The 24,624-nt window shown below is 37.4% G+C and overlaps 1 protein-coding gene across 1 annotated transcript; it reads left to right on the forward strand.

Moving 5' to 3' along the window:
* The first annotated feature begins 107 nt into the window (after positions 1-107).
* Positions 108-24,048, forward strand: SOCS4 (suppressor of cytokine signaling 4). The gene is made up of 2 exons (XM_046009835.1): positions 108-341; positions 17,726-24,048. The coding sequence occupies exon 2, from the start codon at positions 17,818-17,820 to the stop codon at positions 19,141-19,143; it is 1,326 nt and encodes a 441-aa protein (XP_045865791.1). The 5' UTR covers positions 108-341; positions 17,726-17,817; the 3' UTR covers positions 19,144-24,048.
* Positions 24,049-24,624: the final 576 nt, after the last annotated feature.

Below are 24,624 nucleotides of genomic sequence, written 5' to 3' on the forward strand. Positions count from 1 at the left end.
GCGCCGGGCGGGACCGAAGTCGCCGGGTGGTGGCGTCAGCAGCGCGCCGCCTGTAAAGGAAAAAGCCGGTTGCTAGGGGAGTGAGAAAGAAAGGGAGGGTGCCGAACACGGAAGTGATGGCAGCGCCTTGGGAGTAGGTGGAGGCGGTGACCGCAATGTGTGAGACAGGAACTCAGCGCCGACGGGTGGGAGCTTGCACAAAGGCATCGGCCTTTTAGGACCTACACGAGGTGCAGAAGTGGCTGGGTCTCCCTTCTCCACCTTAGCGAGCACTCAAGAGGGATGGCGATGGTGATGGCGGCAGTTTCTCGGACAGCCCCAGTTAAGCTACGGTCTGAGAGGTGAGTGGGGGAAGGGTGGTTGCTGTCCGGCTTTGCCGATTGGGGTCGGCTATTGCCTTCCAGCCTCTCCTAACATGAAACCATATCCGAGTGCAGCTGAACGTGTCCAGCTCCTCCTTGGGGCCCAGTTAGAGAATGAGGTCTTTGAGCATCTTCTCTCAAGGAGACCGAGACCCTTCCCAAACCTTTAATCTTGGCATCCTTCGTGTCCTCACTTTGTCGTTTCTATAGAGATAAAGCAGGGAAGATTTTCATCTCAATTCTCAGTTCCAAGAGGTATGGCCTGAACATTAATGCTTATGGGGGGGGGGGGCTCTACATATATCCCTTAAGAAGAAAGTAGCTTGGGTTTCCCCCTTCACACCCCACCTAAAATTCACTGAACTGCGTATTTAGAGCTAAAGGAAGAGCCAGAACTAAAGTATATTGTTGAATACTTAGTTCGCGCCTTACAATCTGAACCAAGGTCTTGGCTATTAAGTTCATGCTTTGATTGTGTCCCTGTGTTCTCCCATGTTGGTAGACCGGTCTGATGGATACCGTCACAGTTACATATTTTTTGGTACCCACCTTCTAGTCTGCATCAGACACTAATTTATGAACTAAGGGAGACGTTTTTCTGGTGTAGACATTTACCCATTGTTTTTCAACCTAGTTCCACTGTGAAAAGTTTCACAGTTACACAAACGGTGCTATTGTTCTTCCTGTCTTGGCATTCTGTGAAGGTTGTTTCGAGTACTAGGGTTCCACATAGGCTTCCTAGATACTCAAGTTTGGTATGTTAATGAAGAGGAAAAATGGTTGGCTGAAAATGGACTTGGAATTTGTGGAAAAATAGCCAAACTGTTGTGGATTTCCTACAACAGCAAAAGATACCTGAGATGATTCTTTCTGAGTGACTTAATTTTATTGGGAGATCATTCATTAAGTTTTAGATAAACTGATTTGTAATTTTTTTTTATCCAAACAAATATCACTGGATAGACTATGGGATTGAAGTTGAACTCTGATAATATTTGTCTCCATATTGAATATACCTTGATGAGATTTCAAGGCAGTACTATTCAGAGCTCAGCATAAAAAAAAAAAATCTGTAAATTGGAACAAGAGTTATAGGTATAAAATGCCCTAACTATGACATCTATAACACTATGTGACTTTAAAACTATGAATGGCTTTGTGGCCATTCATGGCCACATGAATGAATGGGTGGGTGGCTCAGTTGGATAAGTGACTGCGTTCAGCTTCCGTCATGATCCTGGAGTTCCAGGATCTAATCCCACATCTTGCTCCCTGCTCAGCAGGAGTCCTCTTCTCCCTTTGACCCTCCCCTGTCTCATGTGCTCTCTCTCTCTCAAATAAATAAATAAAATGTTTTTTAAAAAATAATTGAACTATGAATGGTATCTATATTTCTCTCCCTTAACGCTGCCTTAGCAGTCAAACCATTTTATCCATAGGTTAAAGAAAAATTTCCTTTACAAATTTCACATGTATGGAAAGAGCTTAGGCCTTAGAGTCAAACAGCCCCAGGTTTTAATTTTTGCTGACAGTTACTCATTGTATGACCTTGAATATGCTTTACTTTTTTGAATGTCAGATTCCTTATTTCTAAAATGGAGATACCTGCTTCCATGGATTGTTATAGTGTATAGAAGATACTCATGGATGTATAAAACTAATTGTTACTAATGTCTGGTGTTATTAACAGGGTACCTTGGGTGGGTAGTTAGTGCTTTTATTTAAAATAGACTTTGTTTTTCTTTAAATCATTATTCTGTAAAAGGTTTCAAGTATTAAAAGATATACTCTTACTTTTGCTGGTATTACATTTCTCTTTCAGTCAAATGCCGACAAATTTTAATGTCAGTGAGTTCATGGTCTTGATGGAAACATTCAAACAACATGTACAAGATAGTGTGGTAATGAAATGCAAGTAACTTAAATGTTAGCAAAATAGTGTGGTTATTTAGGATAATGTAGCCTTTTAAAAAAATCTGTTGTGGCTGTCAAAATTTTCCAAATGGATTTATTTATCATTAACAGTCGGTGTCTCATAGGAGTGGGTAGCTGAATGAACTCCCTGAAAATGACACCAAGATCACAGTTTAAACTGCTGTGAAGATTAGTTAGCTTTGCTCTGTTTTGACCATTTACAGTGGCCTTACACTCACATATATTGTTCTCAAGAGCAATAGGATGAAAAAACATGAATATATTACAATTCTGCTGATGGTGATGAGCATTAGCTACATTATATATCCTTAGAGACTCAGTTTATCTAAGAAACATACCAGTATTGTGTTATGGAAGGAGTTTAAAAAATGCGTTTTCAACAAAATATGTACTTGATGTAAAAATCACTAATTATGTGAAAGATAAGGCTGGAAGAGAATGTTAAAATAACTGAAGAGAGGGATGCCTGGGTGGCTTAGTGGGTTAAGCCGCTGCCTTCGGCTCAGGTCATGATCCCAGAGTCCTGGGATGAGTCCTGCTTTGGGCTCCTTGTTCAGCAGGGAGCCTGCTTCTCTTTCCACCTCTGCCTGCTTGTGTGCTCTCTCTCTCTCTTCCTCTCTGACAAATAAATAAATAAATAAAATCTTAAAAAAAAAAAACCAAACTGAAGAGAGGGACATCTGGGTGGTTCAGTCAGTTAAGCATCTAACTCTTGATTTCATCTGATCGTGAAATTTGAGCCCCAAGTGGCCTCTGTTCTGGGCATGGAGCCTACTTAAGATTCTCTCTCTCCCTCTGCCCCTCAACCCCCATCTCTCTGACACATGTGTGTTCTCTCTCTCTCTCAAAAATAAATGAGGAGAACGGAGTATTGAAGAAAATAATATCAAAGGCAATTTAGAAGTCTGAAGATCTGTGTATCTCTGAAGATGTCCTGAAACTTACCAGCCTATTTAATTTATTTTTTGGAGTAAATAATACTTGAATATGTGTAAACTTACTAAGGTATAAAAGACAATACAATAAAAGTTCTTTTCCTAGCTATCCAGTTCTTGTGGCTAGAGACAGTGACAGTATTTGATTATGTTGTCACCTGGATAGTGGATCCGTACATAGCAAGGCAGATATAATCACACTTTTATTGATGAAGAAACCAACTCAGAGAGATTAGAGTTTGTCCAAAGTCACATTCCTACCAAATGTAAAAATGAGAGCTAGAGCTCAGATCTTTTACCTTCTGATTCAAGGTAGTCTACCATACTGCTCCTCCATATCATAAGTGTTGCCATAAAACTTAGAATTTAGTAAAACACATCAGGACACAAAAGCATTTAAGTCTAGAGTCACCTTATACTAGTTTATTAAAACTTGTGTTGGTGGGGCGCCTGGGTGGCTCAGTGGATTAAGCCACTGCCTTCGGCTCAGGTCATGATCTCAGGGTCCTGAGATCGAGCCCCACATCGGGCTCTCTGCTCCGCAGAGAGCCTGCTTCCTCCTCTCTCTCTGCCTGCCTCTCTGCCTACTTGTGATCTCTCTCTCTGTCAAATAAATAAAAATAAAATCTTTAAAAAAAAAAAAAAAACTTGTGTTGGTAAAACTAATCACCCAAGCTTAAATATAAGGATATGTAATTTTTTTAGGATATGTAATTATTATAAAACAATGGGAAGAATAATTTATAATCAGAAGAAACTTTGCCTATTCTTTCTGTTGAAATCTGTATTTACTAAATTTGCTTGCTAGAAGCTACATTTTAAAAAAAAAAGATTTTATTTATTCATTTGACAGATAGAGATCACAAGTAGGCAGAGAGGCGGTGGCAGTGGGGTCAGGGTTGGGGGGTGGTGGGCAGCAGGCTCCCTGTTGAGCAGAGAACCTGATGTGGACCCTGAGATTATGACCTGAGCCAAAGGCAGAAGCTTAACCCACTGAGCCACCCAGGTGCCACAAGAAGCTACATTTTTTAATAATTAAAGGTTTAGGACGCCTGGGTGGCTCAGTGGGTTAAAACCTCTGCCTTCCGCTCAGGTCATGATCCCAGGGTCCTGGGATTAAGGCTCACATCGGGCTCTCTGCTCAGCAGGGAGCCTGCTTCCTCCTCTCTCTGCCTGCTTCTCTGCGTACTTGTGATCTCTGTCTGTCAAATGAATAAATAAAATTTTTAAAAATAATAGTAATTAAAGGTTTAATTATTTATACCTGTAATATTTTTAAAGACTTTAAAATTTTTTAACTTTTTAAGAGGACAGTGTTTAATATCAGGAGTAATATAAAGTGCTTTATGACATTTCAGAAATCCTGAAGCCGGGCACCTGGGTGGCTCAGTGGGTTAAGCCTCTGCCTTCAGCTCAGGTGTTAGTCTCAGGGTCCTGGGATTGAGTCCTTTGCCGTTGTCTGGCTGTCTGCTCAGCGGGGAGCCTGTGTACCCTTTTCTCTCTGCCTGCCTCTCTGCCTACTTCTGATCTCTCTCTCTCTCTGTCTGTCAAATAAATAAATAAAATCTTAAAAAAAAAAAAAAAGAAATGCTGAAGACTCCTCAGCCTCAGATTTTCAAGCCTTACATGTGGCCTTTGTTTTCTCTTGTTCCTTTTTTTTTTTAATTTTGCCACTTGCCCACCTCTCATTTTTAGAAATTAATTTTACATGAAAAGTTCTGAGTACTCCTGGAAGCTAACTAATACGCATTTTCATTAGTTTCAATGTATGCTATTTTCATACATCTTAATCCTGGTGGTAAAAACATAAGGCAGCTGGCATTATCCAGATTTTGCAATGTGAAAATTGAAGCTAAATGAGTTTTTAAAATCAGATGATATAACTAGTATGTGACAAGTCTGGATTTTAGCCCATGTTTGATGATTTACCTCCTCATGCTATTTCATCTGCCCATGATCATTTTTTTTTTAGATTTTATTTATTTATTTGACAGACAGAGATTACAAGTGGGCAGAGAGGCAGAGAGAGAGGGAAGCAGGCTCCCCACTGAGCAGAGACCCTGATGCGGGACTCGATCCCAGGACCCTGAGATCATGACCCAAGCTGAAGGCAGAGGCTTTAACCCACTGAGCCACCCAGGTGCCCCTGCCCATGATCATTTTTAAATATAATATAGTGAAAAACTAGATTGTTGATTTTTTATAGATGTTTAAAACATTTAAATTTTCTCTCTTTTTTTTTAAGATTTTATTTATTTATTTGACACAAAGAAAGAGATATCACAAGTAGGCAGAGAGGCAGGCAGAGAGAGAGGGGGAAGCAGGCTCCCTGCCGAGCAGAGAGCCCAATGTGGGACTCAATGCAGGGCTCAATCCCAGGACCCTGAGATCACTGAGCCAACCAGGCATCCCTAAAATCTTCTCTTCAGACTAAATCACTCTTAAAGGAAAAAAAACTGCAAGAAACTACAACAAAATGTCTAAATTCACTACCTTTAGGTAATTGAATTATAGGTTTTTAAAAAACTTTTAAACTTCTCTGGATGTTCCATATATTTTATACTGAGCATATATTGTTTTTATAATTAAAATATTATAAATTGGAGGGCGCCTGGGTGGCTCAGTGGGTTGAGCCGCTGCCTTCGGCTCAGGTCATGATCTCAGGGTCCTGGGATCGAGTCCCGCATCGGGCTCTCTCCTCGGCAGAGAGCCTGCTTCCCTCTCTCTCTCTCTCTCTGCCTGCCTCTCTGCCAACTTGTGCTCTCTCTGCCAAATAAATAAATAAATAATCTTTAAAAATTTTAAAAAAATATTATAAATTGGAAAGAAAAAATACATCTGTTTAATCCAGTTTATTCCCTAAAGAGTTAGAATCATGTATCTTAAATATTTTGGTTTTTAAGATTCTTTTAAGGTCCTTCCACTTTTAAAAGTCCAGGTACTGCCAGCTCTTAGTTTTCTGTTCTCTCTTGTTCAGTGACAGGTTCCTGGCCATTTCTCTCTGGCATGCTCAGGGAACGTACAATCATTTAATATTAGCCCAAGTTAATATTTCTCCTAAAATTTGCTCCAAAAGGATTTGTGTGGACTAAGTACAGGAAACTGTGGCTTAGCAGGCTTCTTAACTGGAGGACCTTCAGAACCTTTTGCTAAATATGCATTGTAGTAGTTCAGATGGGAAGCCATTCATAAGCTTGTTTAACAAGGAAACCCCTATCTCTCTAGAATGTGTATTAACATCTTTTAGAACTAGTGTCCATGAAAGTACAGGCTGGCGGACACCGGCATAAGCTAACTATAATTGGGAAAGTAAGTGGAGAGTATGGGGAGAGGGCGGATATAGTAGTACTAATTAGTAATTCCTTTTGTTAGTTTGTTTATTATTCCAATTAGGTCCCGTGAGCCCTGACTTGATAGCATGAAAATGGCAGACACCAAAATATTTACTGGAAAATGAACCTATATTGCTCTTGTAATGAGAAAAACAAAACAAAGCATTTTTTTAGTGCTGAGATTTTTTTTTCATGTGAACAAACGTGGTTTTTGTGTTTTTCCTTAGTATTTCAAGGAATTCATCTGTCATCTACTGTCCAGTATATTCCATTTGTGGGCTCTAAATGTCTCCACAGAATCCTCCTCAAGTATCAAACTATGATCAAATGTTAAAGACTATGACCCATAGAGTCTAATTCAGCTATCACAAACTATGATCAGAATGCTTTCTGTTTGGGGACATATAATGGCAGGTAGACTTTGGAGTCCTAGAGCTGAATTACTACCAGAGTAATAATTTATTTATAAGTTCTTTATGTAGTATAATAAATAATTATTTTAGGATCAAATTTATTTTAATTTAGTATTTACATGAATTCTGGCCTTAGATATGCATCAGCATTGTAGGTAAAGTCATTGTTCAGTGAATAATTAATACATACAGTAATGCTCTGGTATCCAGTGTCATAGAGAATACAATGAATTTTTCAGATAGATGAAGTTTAACCCTTTAATTATTGGCTTTTTTTTTTTTTTAAGGAGCCTTCATGCCCAACATGGGCCTTGAACTCATAACCCCCTGAGACTGAGAGTATGCTCTGCCTACTGAGCCAGCCAGACAGGCATCCCTAATAGTTGGCTTTTTAACAGTTTTCTGTGGAAATCTTGAATTAAAATCACCTATTTAAGGGGCGCCTGGGTGGCTCAGTAGATTAAGCCGCTGCCTTCGGCTCAGGTCATGATCTCAGGGTCCTGGGATCGAGCCCCACATCAGGCTCTCTGCTCCGCGGGGGGCCTGCTTCCTCCTCTCTCTCTGCCTGCCTCTCTGCCTACTTGTGATCTCTCTCTCTGTCAAATAAATAAATTAAAAAATCTAAAAAAAAATTAAATAAATAAATAAAATCACCTATTTGGCCTTATTCAACAGACCTAATTAAATGTTATTTAAACCTTTGTTAGTAGAATGGCTATGTTGGATATTTATTCTAGGTTCACCATCCTTGCAGTAGAAGCTAGAATCAAATGACTGCTGGGAATCTGGGAACTTGCTTTCTTGAAAATGACTTTTATATAAATTTCCTTTTTTAGATATTTGCCTCTTGCTCATTAAGGAATAATAATTTTGGGGGTGCCTGGGTGGCTCAGTGGGTTAAAGCCTCTGCCTTCCCCCCGGTCATATCCCAGGGTCCTGGGATCGAGCCTCGCATCTGGCTCTCTGCTTAGCAGGGAGCCTGCTTCTTCCTCTCTCTATCTCTGCCTGCCTCTCTGCTTACTTGTGATCTCTGTCAAATAAATAAATTAAATAATTTTTTAAAGAAAGAAATAATAATTTTTTAAAGATGTCACTGTGTACTCCCCAGAGCAATGTAATTTAGCTGCCTTCATAAAAAATTAATTATTGAATCAAGAGCCAAAGCAACCTTCTCCCTAGTGATTTTTTTTCACCCTCTTAAAAAAAAAAAGCTTTGCAGTTACCCAACAAAGATCTTTGATTTGTCAGCACCCTTTAAAGTATCATCTTTGATTTCTATATTAAAAATGGTAGTAAAGACACTTTTTTTTTTTTTAAGATTTATTTATTTGACACAGAGAGAGAGAGAAGTCACAAGTAGGCAGAGAGGCAGGCAGAAAGAGAGGGGGAAGCAGGCTCCCTGCTGAGCAGAGAGCCCTATGCAGGGCTCGATCCCAGGACCCTGAGATTATGACCTGAGCCAAAGGCAGAAGCTTAACCCCCTGAGCCACCCAGGTGCCCCATAAAGCCATTTTCTTATCACTTTGAATCTCTTCTGCTTCCTTTATTCAAAATTTGTAAAATTCCAAGAACTAGTGATAGGCTATTTGAAAGGATTCATTCAGATTCAGAACCCAACACTTTTTTTTTTTTTACATTTAGATTTTACTTCTATAGGCAAGACACCAAAACACTTTTCTAATACTCATCTTTCGTCTTTAAAAATAGAACAGTAGGGGCGCCTGGGTGGCTCAGTGGATTAAGCCGCCGCCTTCGGCTCAGGTCATGATCTCAGGGTCCTGGGATCGAGCCCCGCATCGGGCTCTCTGCTCTGCAGGGAGCCTGCTTCCTCCTCTCTCTCTGCCTACCTCTCTGCCTACTTGTGATCTCTCTCTCTCTGTCAAATAAATAAAATAAAATCTTAAAAAAAAAAAATTTAAAAATAGAACAGTAAAAATAATGTTCTCATTAAAAATTGTTATTTTTATGGAGAACATCTTGATTGAACTTTTATTTTTAAGAATTTTAAGGTTTGGGGTGCGTGGGTGGCTCAGTGGGTTAAAGCCTCTGCCTTTGGCTCAGGTCATAATCCCAGGGTCCTGGGATCAAGCCCCGAATTGGGCTCTCTGCTTAGCAGGGAGCCTACTTCCTCCTCTCTCTCTCTCTCTCTCTCTCTCTCTGCCTATTTGTGATCTCTGTCTGTCAAATAAATAAGTAAAATCTTAGAAATAAATAAATAAATAAAAATAAAATCTTTAAAAAAAAGAGTTTTAAGGTTTGGGGCACCTGGTGGCTCAGTCGGTTAAGCTTAGTAAGTGTCTGACTCTGGATTTCATCTCAGAGCATGATCTAAGGGTCATAGAATTGAGCCCCATGTCAGACTCCACACAGCATGGAGCCTGCTTAAGATTCTCTCCCTCTGCTCTGTTCCCCACCCCTTGCACGCACTTGCTTTAAAAAAAAAAAAAGTTAAGTTTTAATGAAACTTGTGGAAGAGATTAAAAAATTATTTTTCTAAGTATAAAGAATTGAGAGTTTATATATATAATGGATTTTTATCATTTTTGTAAAGAAATCATGTAATAGTAAAGGAAATTCTGAATATCTTTTTTCTAAAAAGATCTCTCTATAGCACAAATTTTTTTAAGCAGTTACTTTCTTAGTAATTAAGATATTACCTACACCATGAAGTAACCAGCTAAATGTTTGTTTTGCCTTTCTTTTTAATATATCTGCTAAATAGCTTATGAGAATCACTTATCCCAGTAAAGATCATCAATTTTAGAACACCTTAAATTTCAACAACTTCAGTACTTTACTAATTACCTTAAGGTAACTAGCAAACCTGATATGTTATAAAATTTCTATGATTGTGTCTATTTACAAATATTGTGAAGATTATATTATTTAAGGTAATATAATCCACAAATCTATTCTAGCAACATGGAAGCAGGTGCAGTTCACCATAGGTAAACAAAGAAATGGAGAGGGCTGCCATCAGGTACTCAGCTTTTTGGAACTCCCACTCTACCTTCAGGAACAGGACACCATCCAACAAGTAATTTGACAATGAGTGATGGGAACATTGCCAACCATATATTCAACATTAATGAATTTTAATTTTTCTAATATTTATACAAATATAAGTAGAAGTTAAATTTTCTTACTATTTTTGAAGACTATAACATTAAATGGCATTTTGGACCATATATTGATATGGTATGTTTTACCAAATCAATTTTTTGCCATAATTTATAAAAGTGGGAGGGACTTCTGAAGCATGAACTCAGTTTTCTAGCAAAAGAATAGCTATGTGAAATTTATAGAAGGCTATAATTCTCAGATACATACAAAACTAAGTCAAGATTTTCTGTGTATTAACTCTTTAAGTACAAGTAAATGTATGGAACATTCATCTAGGGCTATGGTATGTCACATTATTTTATGGACATCTGCAGCATTAGCACATGTAAGAACAGTTAACTAAAAATCCAGAAAATACTTAATTTATTAGTACCTATTATGTACAAGTTGGTAAGCCTTGTCAAAGTACATCTGTTATGTTGGCATGTTAGCTGATATAGAATAAGGGTGGAAATTAGTTCTCTGGGAGAAAATGTGAAACTGTTCTCTAGCTTCGTGCCTCTTGAGTTCCAACTATATCTGGCATGTTGATCCTTTTTCACTGAAACATGTTATCCTCCTGAAAATTCTATTTGCTTATAAACTTTTTAAGTTAGAATTGGACTAGAGACAAAAGTATTCTTTTTTTTTTTTTTTTTTAATTTGACAGAGATCACAAGTAGGCAGAGAGGCAGAAGAGAGAGGGGAGGAAGCAGGCCCCCTGCTGAGCAGAGAGTCTGATGCGGGGCTCGATCCCAGGACTCTGGGATCATGACCCGAGCGGAAAGCAGAGGCTTTAACCCACTGAGCCACCCAGGCGCCCCTAGAGACAAAAGTATTCTGTCGTTATAAACTATTTCTTTTTTTTTTTTTTAAGATTTATTTATTTGAGAGAGAGAGAGAACAAGTGGGAGGGACAGGAAGAGGGAGAGAGAATGTCAAGCAGACACCGTGATGAATGTGGAGCTGAACATGGGGCTGGGATCACAACCAGAGCAGAAAACAAGAGTTGGACATTCCCAACGACTAGGTCACCCAGGAGCCCCAGGAATAATTTCTATTAAACTGGCTTATGTGCTTTAATAAAACAACACATGTATAATCTGTTTCTTTAAAAAAAAATAAGAATATTTATTGATTACTTAATACATTTAGGATCTGAGCTGAGTACTTTATATACATTATTTCATTTAATCCCCAATAGCTGAATGAAATAGCATCAATATCTCTATTTTTTTTTTTAAGGTTTATTTATTTATTTGTCAGAGAGAGAGAGAGCATAAGCAGGTAGAGTTGCGGGCAGAGGCAGAGAGAGACGCAGTCTCCCTGCTGAGAAAGGAGCCTGATTCGGAACTCGATCCCAGGACACTGGGATCCTGACCTGAGCCAAAGGCAGCTGCTTAACCAACTGAGCCACCCAGGTGTCCCCAATATCTATTTTATAGAGGAAAAACACTGAGGTTTCAAGTCATATGGCTAGTATAAAATAAACCAGACTTAAACCATACTACTAATGGCCGCCATTACTGTGCTGTGGAACTACACTCTTGTCATATTCATGACTATTCTTGTCACATTCTATGTCACATTCTATGTCACATGACATATTCTTGTCACATTCATGACTATGAATTACAGTTATTTATGCTCATCAAAATGATATATGCACCCAGGTTAAAAATGAAGTTGAAATATTAGATAATATAAATGCTATAGTCCTACCCATTCCAAAGGCATCTACTTTCAATCTTTTAACTGTTTCAGATATTTACCTTTATATTTCTAAATCATATGCTAATACCTCTTTCTTGATTCATCAGTTATCAGACATTGTCACTTGATTTCCTTTTATGATAGATGAGGATTTAACTCTTTTAGTCTCCTTCCTTTCTTTCCTTTTTTTTTTTTTTAAGATTTTGTTTATTTATTTGTCAGAGTGAGAGAGAGTGCATGAACACAAGCAGGAAGCAGGGGAGCGGCAGGCAGAGGGAGAAGCAGGCTCCCCACTGGAGCAAGGAATCTGATGCAGGACTCAATCCCAGGACCCTGGGATCATGACCGGAGCGGAAGGCAGATGCTTAACCAACTGAACCACCCAGGCGTCCCATCTTTCCGTTTTCTTATTGCATTTATATCGCAGTTTTGATGAATATGTAAATTATATTTTCAGTCCTGAACCAGATGTTTTACAACTCTGCTTTCTTGTATAACTCTTGAATTTTTGTGTAATTGATAATTACCTAATTCTTCTTCTGTTGGCATTGTTCTCAATAGAATTTTCCAGAAGTCTGTTCTTTTTTTTTTTTTTTTCCCCTCAAGATCTTCCACCTTGGAGTCTATAGCCTTGTGTCGTTAAGTGGACTGTTGCTCTGGAGACCCTATTATCTAGAGACTTTCCTTCTTCATCATCCTAAGAATTCACATTTCCTCTTTCTAGTGTTAAATATCTTATTTCCTGTGTTATGTCTTTTGTTGTGGGTATACATTCTTACTTTAGAAGACTGTGTCTTAAAAAAAAAAAAAAAAAAAAAAAGACTGTGTCTTCTAATATGAGGTGAAATTGTTGATGCTTTGCATATCTGAAAATTTCTTTATTTTATCCTCATATTTGATGGATAATTTGGCTGGTTATCTCTTTTTTTTTTTTTTTAATATTTTTATTTATTTGACAGAGAGAAATCACAACTAGGCAGAGAGGCAGGCAGAGAGGCAGGCAGAGAGAGAGGAGGAAGCAGGCTCCCCGCGGAGCAGAGAGCCCGATGCGGGGCTCCATCCCAGGACCCTGAGACCATGACCTGAGCTGAAGGAAGAGGCTTTAACCCACTGAGCCACCCAGGCGCCCCTGGCTGGTTATCTCTCCAAAGTTGGAGTAGCTTCTAGCTTCCAAAACTAGCCTCTGGCTTCCAGTGTTACTGTTGAAAAGCCAGATGCCATTTATTTACAGTCCTTTGTGACCTTTTTTCCTCAGGAAGATTTGTTTTGTTTTGTTTTAAAGTTTTTATTTATTTGACAGAGAGAGAGAGAGCGATCACAAGTAGGCAGAGAGGCAGACAGAGAGAGGGGGCAAGCAGGCTCCCTGCTGAACAGAGAGCCTGACGTGGGGCTCGATCCCAGGACGCTGAGATCATGACCTGAGCCAAAGGCAGAGGCTTAACCCACTGAGCCACCCAGGCGCTCCAGGAAGACTGTTTTTTAATTTTTATCTATTTTGGGGTGTGGACTTATTTATTTCTTTATTTAACTGTGGTAAGAACATTTAACATGACATCTACCCTCTTAACTTTAGTATCTGCACTTTATCTCTAGGGTTCTAAAATTTTAGAATAATGTAGCTCAGTGTGCGTTTCCCCCCATTGTGCTGGGTACTCAGTGGACTCTGTCAGTATGGATGCACATATCCTTTAGTTCTGAGAAATTTTCTAACATAGTTTCCCTTCATTTTGTTATTTTCTGTGAAATGTCTATATTGATCCTCTAAGTTTTCTTATCTTTTATCTTATCTTTATCATTTTTTTCCTATTTCATGTTATTTCCTTAGTTTATTCTCCTAACTTTCCTATTGAATATTTTATCTCTGTAATCATGTTTTTAATTTACAAAACTTTCTTATTCTCTGATTGTCCCAGACTCCTCTTATTCATAGGTGTGATATCTTCTCTTAACTTGGAAGAAATCAATTTTATTTTCTTCTCTTTTTGTGGTTATTGTTTTCTCTAAGCTTTTAGTTTTAGCCTCTAAAACTGTCGTTGTTCATGTTAGAGGCTTTCCCCAAAAATCTGATGACCTGTGACTATTCATTCATATTGTGGAGTGAATGAAGCACAACAATGCTGCCCGACAGCTGTGTGTGAGTGGGTGGGGCTTGTGGACTGGCAAGCTTCTCTGCATGCTTGGGTGGGTCTTCCAGTTTTATTTTGTTCTTTTTGATTCATTTATTTATTTTTCGAGAGAGAAAGAGTAAACATCAGGGGAGGGACATAGGAAGAGGGAGAGAGAGAATCTCGAGCAGACTCCCCACTGAGCATGGAGCCTGGCAAGGGGCTTGATCTCACAACCCTGAGCTCATGACCCAAGCCGCAGTCAAGAGTCCACTCTTGGATTGCTCAACCAACAGAGATACCCAGGCACCTTCCCCCAAGCTTTTTATTAGTGGAGTCCCAGCTGTCAGCATCTAGAGGTCTTTTCTCTTTGGCCATTCTATTTCTTCTGCAAAGTATCTTTTAGTCCCCTATTAGGAGGTATAAGTCTGGCTGCTGGAGTTTTGGGTGTTGGATGGAAAAGGGAAGTAGGAGCTTTCATTCTGATTTTTGTCCCAAACCCCCCCTCCGCCTTCTATGTCTGATATCCAAAGTTCTGTGCCTCGCTAGTTCTTTTTCCCCAAATGATAAATATCCCATCTCCTCTAAGCGTAAGAGTAAAAAATGGAGAGATACAGTTGTACTTATGCATATTTTCAACCTGCTTCTGCTATTTTCCACCCTGTTCTCTACCCACTTCTATATCATCTGGTACCTCTGGGTCCTGGACTTTGCTTACTCTGTTGGTTTGCTTCTTATCCATGTCATCTCTGTACCTAGTGTTACCCAGCTCTCAGCTGCTGAGTTATTTACTGCTCCTCCATTCATATTCTGTCCTCATATTTTGTGATTCAAGTTGTTGACATCTGCTAGTCTTGTCGAAGATAAGATTTGTGTTTTCTCATTTTTTTCCTTGTTTTAGGTTGACTTCTGAGAGGATAGAGCAAAAAGATTTTCACTTGGCCATTTCAAACCAAACAATTACTTATTTTATAGTCAGAAGAAAACAAAAAGCTGTTCTCATTTTGAGGGGAAATGAAGTTACAATACTCACTAACAAATTTAGTAATGGAAAGCAGCAGGTGTAGTAGCTAAAGGAAGCATTAGAATCACTAAAGAATTTTTTTTTTTTTAAGATTTTATTTATTTATTTGACAGAGAGAGATCACAAGTAGACAGGCAGGCAGAGAGAGAGAGAGAGAGGGAAGCAGGCTCGCTGCTGAGCAGAGAGCCCGATGCGGGACTCGATCCCAGGACCCTGAGATCATGACCTGAGCCGAAGGCAGTGGCCTAACCCACTGAGCCACCCAGGCGCCCCTAGAATCACTAAAGAATTTTATAGGAGACTTGGTTGTTACTGACAGCAGAGAGAACTTCAGAGAGAAAAACTGAAGCAGGCCCTGGTAAAGATGGGAATGCCATCAAGAACAGAGATAGGGAGCTTATCTTTGATAATAGAAGTGAAAGAAGAAATGGTACAAGGAAGAGTTAATAGGCAAGTTGAGGGAGTTTATATCCAGTGAAGTAAAGTTGCTCATAGAGTTTAATAAACTGCTGTTTGGATATTTTTTTAGTAAATCACCAGGCATTTCAGATCTTACATATTTTTCAGAACTGAATTAAAGAAGTAGAAACTATGTAGTATTAATGAAAAAGGTCTGCTTAGGGTTCCTTTATTACTTTTTTATCTTGAAAAATATGTTTAAGTATAAGGTCTTAATAACAAGTGTCTCTTCTAATCAATGACCCTTCATATTCTTCAGCTTACTTTGTTGCTTCTTGTTTGTTTTTGTTCAGTGGAACTTAGTCAGCAAACAGCCAAAGCATAATGTTGAATATAATTTTGGTATAATAAATGATGATGTATCTCCCAAAATTAGATTTAAAAATACTTTCCCTATGGATTTTAAATGAGTATACACTAGTGAACTCACTAAACAAAATAGTCTGTATAATCACCAGGTGCTATTCAGCGTTCAGAAATGGAGTATTTTATTTGGCAAGTCTGATTCATTAGTTCACACTTTTAAGTCCTTGCCAGTCATATTTGCTACTACAGATGCTTGCTTGAAATTGCTTTGAAAATGCATTCAGGTGGCTCTAAACATTTATGTGACTGGTGGGATTATAATGTTCCTCTGACATAATCAGAAACTTAATTGTAAAGTCTCCAAATTCAAATTTCATTTGCAAAATATTTGAGATTATAAAATCCTTATTTAGGATTACAGAATCCCAATTCTGGGCTTAATATTCCACGTAAGAATAGTTATGTTAATCCCCTCTATGTCCAATCGTTACTGTTAGTCTTAATAAAACTCAGTGCTTCACATTCTTTAATTCTAATATATCTAGCCAATTTTTTTTTTTTAAGATTTTATTTATTTACTTGACAGAGATCACAAGTAGGCAGAGAGGTAGGCAGAGAGAAAGAAGGGGAAGCAGGCTCCCTGCTGAGCAAAGAGCCCAATGCAGGGCTCAATCCCAGGACCCCGGGACCATGACATGAGCTGAAGGCGCAGGCTTTTAACCCACTGAGCCACCCAGGCGCCCCTCTAGCCAGTTTTATAAGACAGTCATTGCTCTATAGAAATTTATCTGCTTGTTTCTCAAGATTACCACGAAAAATACAAGGGTGTATGTGTAAAGTAACAGATTTTTTTTATCCTATTCCTTATTTTCTAAAAACTGCCTAGACTGATAGTGAAGTTGACCAGTTACTGAAATGAGTTGACAAAACTGCATTGGGAATGCTTGCATGACATTCCTGTTGTTCAGTGGTGATTATTTAATTCTCAACAGGTTTTATAACTTAAAGTTGATATTTTCTTTTTTTTTTTTTTTTAAGATTTTATGTATTTATTTGCCAGAGAGAGAGTGAGTAAGTGAGCACAGGCAGGCAGAGTGGCAGCAGAGGCAGAGGGAGAAGCAGGTTCCCCACCAAGCAAGGAGCCTGATGTGGGACTCAATCCCAGGATGCTGGGATCATGACCTGAGCCGAAGGCAGCCGCTTAACCAACTGAGCCACCTAGGCGTCCCTAAAGTTTATATTTTCAATCAATAGGAAACAAAGCAAGGAGAGGGAGGTGAGGGAACTACAGGGTAGTGGTTCTCAAACACCAACTCATGTGTTTCTGTCTCTTATAATCAATTCACTGACTGGTGTGCTGTGAAATAAAAATAAGGGGAAGAGAGATTGGCATAAGGTATACTTCAAGACTAGAAATTGTTCACATTTTGAGCATTGTTGGACTAAGAGGCGGCCTCACTTTTTCCAACCTACATTGAAAACCAACTGTAGGAAAGGAACGTATATTCTTGACTCCTGGGCAATATGAAATAGTATATGCTCTATATGAAATAGAGCAGATCATTTAAGTGAAAACAAAATATCTTGGAACTATCTTCTAACATATCCAGTACTCTTATCTTGTTCATGTACTGGTTATGCTTTTTCATCTTATGTCTGATTGGGGCTTAAAATAGAAACTGCTGTATGCAAAGTAAATGACAGTTGGATGCCTGGGTGGCTCAGTTGATTAAACGTCTGATTCTTAGTTTCAGCTCGGGTCATGATCTCAAGGTTAGTAGATCAAGCCCTATGTTGGGCTCGGTGCTCAGTGTGGAGTCTGCTTGAGATTCTCTCCCCCTCTCTCTGCCCCTCACCCCTCATCCCTACTCCACCCCTGCCCACTTGCTTATCCTGAGCATGGGGCCTGCTTGGGATTCTCTCTCTCCCTCTCCCCCTCCCCTGCTCCTGTGGTCTCTCTCTCTCTCTCAAAAAAATTTAAAAAAGAAGAAGAAGAAGTGAATGACAAATGACTGCTGTTTTGTTTTGTTTTCCTTTAGATATATCCAGAGAGTGCCCAGAAGAAACTTCCTGCTGGAAAAACTGAAAAAGCAGTATTTATAACACTGGAATTTGTGGATAATTTGTTAAAATGGCAGAAAATAGTGAAAGTATTAGCAAAAATGTAGATGTGAGGCCCAAAACTAGTCGAAGTAGAAGTGCTGACAGAAAGGACGGTTATGTATGGAGTGGAAAGAAATTATCTTGGTCAAAAAAGAGTGAAAGTTGTTCAGATGCTGAAACAGTGAATGCTTTGGAGAAAACTGAAGTTCCTTTAAGGAGCCAAGAAAGGAAGCACAGCTGTTCATCCATCGAGTTGGATTTAGATCATTCCTGTGGGCATAGATTTTTAGGCCGCTCTCTTAAACAGAAATTGCAAGATGCCGTGGGGCAGTGTTTTCCAATAAAGAATTGTAGTGGTCGGCACTCTTCGGGGCTTCCATCTAAAAGGAAAATTCATATCAGTGAACTCATGTTAGATAAGTGTCCTTTCCCACCTAGATCAGATTTAGCCTTTAGGTGGCACTTTATTAAACGACACACTGCTCCTATAAATCCCAAATCCAATGAATGGGTAAGCACAGACTCGTCTCAGAGTGAACCGAGGGATGGTCAGCTAAAACAAAGAAGAAACATGGAAGAAGAAGTAAACTGCTTCTCACAAACCAATGTTCAGCCCTGTGTCATAACCACCAACAGTGCTTCTTCATGTAGAGGTGGTCCCGTGACTGGCTCTGTGATGAACCTGGTTTCAAATAACAGTATAGAAGATAGTGATATGGATTCAGATGATGAAATTATTACACTTTGCACAAGTTCCCGGAAAAGAAACAAACCCAAATGGGAAATGGATGAAGAAATCCTGCAGTTGGAAACACCTCCTAAGTACCATACCCAGATTGATTATGTCCACTGTCTTGTACCAGACCTCCTGCAGATCAATAACAATCCATGTTACTGGGGAGTTATGGATAAATATGCAGCTGAAGCTCTACTAGAGGGAAAACCAGAGGGTACCTTTTTACTTCGAGACTCAGCACAGGAAGACTATTTATTCTCAGTTAGTTTTAGACGCTATAGTCGTTCTCTTCATGCTAGAATTGAACAATGGAATCACAACTTTAGCTTTGATGCACATGATCCTTGTGTCTTCCATTCTCCTGACATTACTGGGCTCCTAGAACATTATAAGGACCCAAGTGCCTGTATGTTCTTCGAACCACTTTTATCCACTCCTTTAATTCGGACTTTCCCCTTTTCCTTGCAGCATATATGCAGAACAGTTATTTGTAACTGTACAACTTATGATGGCATTGATGCCCTTCCAATTCCTTCTTCTATGAAATTATATCTGAAGGAATATCACTATAAATCAAAAGTTAGAGTACTCAGGATTGATGCACCAGAACAATGCTAGGGAATGTGTAGGAATATGGGAATGATTATATACATATTTTCATTTAATATTTTATTTTTCTTATGTCACTTTGAATTTTTCTACAAGGGCAGTTGAAATCTAAAATAAATCTCTGCCCTAAATTTTACTTCCAGATCAGTTTATTTTTCTTATGATAAACTCATTGTTTAAAGTTACACACTAGGGGTTAATGAATATTTTTGACCAGGTGTTTGTTTTTTGGTTTTACAATAGATTGTATACTTAATTTTTTTTCTTAATTGTAATTTGCTTAAGGTCCAGGGATATTTGAAATTTGGTTGGCAGTGCAAATACAGTTAAGTAATCTATATTTCATACTTTTCTTTAAAAATAAGCTATGTCCTTTCCTACATGTTCCCTTGTTAACCTATGCCATTGGTATTCCTATACATAAAATATAGTTTCCTCATCCCCCTTTCCTGAGTTGTTTTAAAATTCTTCAGTAAACCTGAGTGTGTTGTAATTCACAATCCATATCAATGTAATTGAGTGTTGTAACTTAATAATAAATAATAGGGATGTTAAAGGTAACAAAATGGTTTGAAATTAAACTTGAAGTGTTTTCATTTTAAATACTAACTATAAAGCAGTATTACTAAATTTGATTAATCTGAATAGGAAGAATCAAATGAGAACATGACTTCTTGGAAGTGAATTTATTTTCTACACTGTATACGGCATGGTCATTTATTTTTGAATAGGTCTTTCGCTCAACATAGATGAGTTGCTATCTTCAGAACAAATATTGTTCCTTTCTCACTGGAAGCTTTAAAAATAATAACACTATTAGTATAGTAGTTACTAACTTATTAAAGCAACTATGGGGTTTTTCTGTATTTACTTATGAAGGGTTTCTTCTGATTAGCCTTTTCATAGAAACTCTGAGCCTGTTATTTTGGGGAGATGTCACAGTTTTATAAACAGCCAGAAATTTCCATCAGTGACCAAAGAGGACCTAACTAGTCTTCATTATTTTAAAGTGAGCTTCACTAAGGAATCAAGAAGTAAAACATGGAGCTCAGTTTTCTGAAACTTAATATTGGTTTTGATTTTCAAGTTTCAAATAATTATTCCTGTCTTCAGAATTAACATGTCTTTACTGTGGCTTCAAAAAAGGGAAAACGTTTTGAGAGCTACATGGCTTATACCATACTGAATAGCACTAGGCACTAGGAGTAGTATTTTAAATTTGCTATCCCAGTACAGAAGCATTTTTAGGAATGTCATCCCAATATGATAAAGGTAAATGGAGTGATACCCTATCTAACTCCACTTTTTTAAAGAGTCAGTGCATAATAAATATCCTAGACAGTTATATCTTCTGGTGAGCTGTCTAGCCCTTTTTACAAATTGGCATTTTTAATATCCTTGTAATTGATTTCTTGATGCCAATTTAGGTCGGGTAGGAAGCTTCTACCTGGATTGGAAGAAATTTGACTCAAGTTTCCAAGTTAGAACAGATGTTTCTTAAGTATCATTGCTTTTATGTTGAAGAAGCATTTCCCTTTCCTGCAGTTCTGTTGTTAAACATAAAGTTGGCATTTTTCAGTAATAGCTTTAAAATAAATTTTTAGCAATTACAACAAAATTAAACCAAGAAAATCTCTTACCATTTTCTAGCCTTTTTTTTTTTTTTTTTTTTTCCTCAGTGATCTCAAGATTGTCCTGTTCCAGGTAGGGTAACTAATTATGGCACCTGTCTGTGGAGTAATGAGGCTCAGGATATCATTAACACCGATACCAGGATAAATATCTCTTCTAAAGATGATATTTCCCTTTTACAAAAGTAGAAAAGTCTCATACTACCTCATCTTTATTGTGACACTTTTGTAGATCACTGAGAAGCTTGTCTTATTTACCAATAAACCACTTCCTAAATATCCATTTTTGGTGAAAGAACACTAATAGTGTAGTAAGACTCTACCCATGATTATAGTTTTTTATCAGAATTTGATAATGAGACTTTCTGTTTCTGTGAAACAATTATTGTTTTAAATATTTTTCTTTTAAAAGTAACTTTTTATCAGTACAGAAAAACCTAAGGGATGACTAGCTAACAAATATTCTGTTATAGAGTAATTTTATAAAGAAAAAATGAAATATAATTATGTTGTCTTTTATAATGGTAAAAATTAATGTTTATATGAAAATCAAGATATGAGTAGCTTTTCATATATACAAACTGGTTGCTTGTGATATATTTTCTTTGGCTTTCTTATTTTTTCAACTTAAAGGTATTAATAACTGTTAACATTTTCAAAATACTGCCATATATATATCCTTGAAGTAAATGATCTAATAAATGAGAGCAGGGAGGAGACTCATTTACTCCGAAATGGTTTGTATTTTTCCTTTGGTATTTGCTAGAGTGAAAAGAAATATGGAAAGTACAAGTATAAAGACTTGAGAAGGGAATTGTTTACCACGAAGGAAAAAGGAAAGAGTAATTAATTTTTTAAAACATTGAAGAATTGGAATTTAGAAAGGTTAATACCTTTCTCTGACTTGTGAGGATACATTTGGAAGAGCATCCAGTATTCACGAACTAATTTTAAAAATGTAAAATATGTAATTATTGGAATATATAAAACAAAAGTGACTAAGTCATGAAAGGAACATAAGGAAAGATACAAATATATCTAAATATAAATTTTGTAACTCTTAGGTTTGCAGGCATTTGAAAAGTGTAAATTCCAGAATTAAGAAAGCATCAGCATGGTGGAAATATGTAGAGCTTATTGGTGAGAGAAGATGGAGCTAAAAGAAACAAGATAAAATATTAAAATTAAGAATTTAGGCATCACCTCAGGGAAGAGCCTTGATAGTGAAAGGGAACTACTTAACTGCTAATAGCTGGTCTGGACCAGACACTTAACTGTGCTTTGGGAATCATCCTGCACTAATCAGGAAATAAACTTGACTTTTCTATTTCTCAAACTTTTCAGGACAATCCCACCACCACCACCATTCATTTTTTTTTTTAAAGCTATAGCATCTTGATTCATATTCTAATTCCTAAAATATTCTGAATGGATTTTTTTAGGATCCTTGAGCATTTTTGTATGAAGAATCCTATGTGATCTTTCTATAGCTATGCCATTCACTTAAATAATTCATAGAGAGAATGGTTTAATTTAAAGGAGGAAGATTAAAGGAAGCTTTTAGTCAGCCTGTGGTTAGATTTATTGATTTGATGAACAGAACCGTGTTCTTTCCTGAATTTCAGCTAATGGTCAAAGAATGGCTTTCAGTTAAAGTTGTGACTTATTATAAATAATATAAAGAATGTCAAAGTAATTAGAAATCCTTTAAAAAGTAGAGTAAATGTGGCCAATAGGACTCATACAAATTGCATTTCTTTTTGTAAGAAAAACACAAACCATTATCATTTATTCATGAGCCAAAGCCATTAAGAAGACAAATCAAGTTATCAGCTTCCTGTCTCTCTGAAGTTTGGATCATTTTATAGACCCACATAATAGAGCAGTTTTTTTCCTTTGAAACAAAAACCTTGAAACCTCTTACAAATATACTTATTCATTTAAAAACTTTTTTGTCACTTTTATTTATAATGAGTCAAATAGGTTATATATTGATTTTGGTGGAATAAATTTCACAGGAAAGTAGACTTAACTATTTCTGGAGACAACACAGGAAGAACAATGTTTAAATGTAAAAAAAAAAAAAAAAACAAAAAAAACCTCCTTTGTGTTAAATAATACCCAAATGAATGAAAGATTTTTAAATCAAGCAGACTATTGTTTCTATTTTGGAAAAAAATCTTTACAATTTTGGTTTTAACTGTAATCAGTTTTACATTTATTTTTATTTCTAAAGAATGAACAGAAAGCACAAAGTTTTTTTTTCTTTTTTAATGACTTTGTAGAAATGAGCAATGCTACAGGAGTCTGCCTATGCCATTCTAATATATTAAGATATTTGACACAATGGAGGTGACTTTTTAAATGGATTGGCTTCTAAGAAGTGTAGACTAATGGATATAACCCAGTGGAAAGGGATTTGGGGTACATTAATCCTATTTAAAATAAAAAGTCTATTTTTTGTTTAATTCTGAATAGATTACTCAATCCTAAATCTTTATCTTCATCTCTTAGCGTATAAAATGTAGATAAATAATACTTGTCACTTGACTTCCTAAAGGTTAATTCTTCATTTAAGAGGTGACCCTTGGAGCATACTTGAAAATAATTTCTGTAATTTCTTAAAAGTAACATGATGATACATTTTAAGAGTATCCCCTTAGTGGATCCTGCAAGTTCACATTCACTTCTTATAGTCTGTATTAGGCTTTCTTGGCTTGATTTGACAATAGAGATAGGAGTACAATTTGGATTTGTGGTTTAGACTCGAATTGAATGAACAATTGCAGTTTCCTCCTACCCTTAATAAGGTTTATGTAAAATTGATGTTTGCCTGTTATTTTTAAAGTTGATTACATTTGCAGGAAGTGAAGATAATCACTTTTGCTGTGGTTATAATCAAATCTAAGCTTTCAGACTTAAGAGAGTAAAACTCAAAGAGGTTTACTTAAATTACCCCGACTTTGCTAGGATTGAATCAATTCTGTAAAAACCAAGTAAGAACTTGATATATACTTGAATAGACAGTTTAACTAGTAACTTCACAAAGCTGTTAGTACTCTTCAGTTGGGCTTGTATGATCCTCCCCTTACCAAAAAAGAAGTAAACTGTTCCCATTTTTATTTCTAATCCTGAAGTTGAATGTTTCTTCTTGGATGTGAGTTCAAATAAATTGATCTGAATAAATTTTCACTTCTTAATTAAAACTTCATATATAAAATCCAAAGTCTTTGTATTTTGTTTTTAAAACATTGTGTATTCTGGGGTGCCTGGGTGGCTCATTTTGTTAAGCATCTGACTCTTGATTTCAGCTCATGTCATGATCTCAGGGTTGTGAGATCAAGCCCTGCCTTGGGCTCCATGATGGGCATAGAGCCTGCTTAAGATTCTCTTCCTCTTTCTCTGCAAAAGCTCTCTCTCTAAAAACAAAAGACATTGTATATCCTGGCTTTGCACATTCAACTTAGAAACAAAAAATTGGGGGCGCCTGGGTAGCTCAGTTAAGCATCCGACTCTTGGTTTCAGCTAGGTCATGATCTCAGGGTCCTAAGAGCCCCACCAAAGGCAGAATCTGTTTGGGAGTCTTTCCCTCTCCCTCTGCCCATGCCCCCCACCCCTTTGCTTTCATGCGAACGCACTCTTTCTCAAATTGAAAAAAGAATCTGAAAAAAATTTTTTTAAATCTATACTACACATTTTCTAATTTAAAATACACTTTCTGGGGCGCCTGGGTGGCTCAGTGGATTAAAGCCTCTGCCTTCGGCTAGGGTCATGATCTCAGAGTCCTGGGATGGAGCCCCGCATTGAGCTCTCTGCTCAGCAGAGAGCCTGTTTCTCCCTCTCTCTCTCTGTCTGCCTC

Source organism: Meles meles, chromosome 6 (genome assembly GCF_922984935.1).
Source record: "Meles meles chromosome 6, mMelMel3.1 paternal haplotype, whole genome shotgun sequence".
Taxonomy (NCBI): Eukaryota; Metazoa; Chordata; class Mammalia; order Carnivora; family Mustelidae; genus Meles; species Meles meles.

Excerpts from the sequence above, each read along its gene's own strand:
- SOCS4 (XM_046009835.1), top strand. The coding sequence starts at position 17,818 with ATGGCAGAAAATAGTGAAAGTATTAGCAAAAATGTAGATGTGAGGCCC.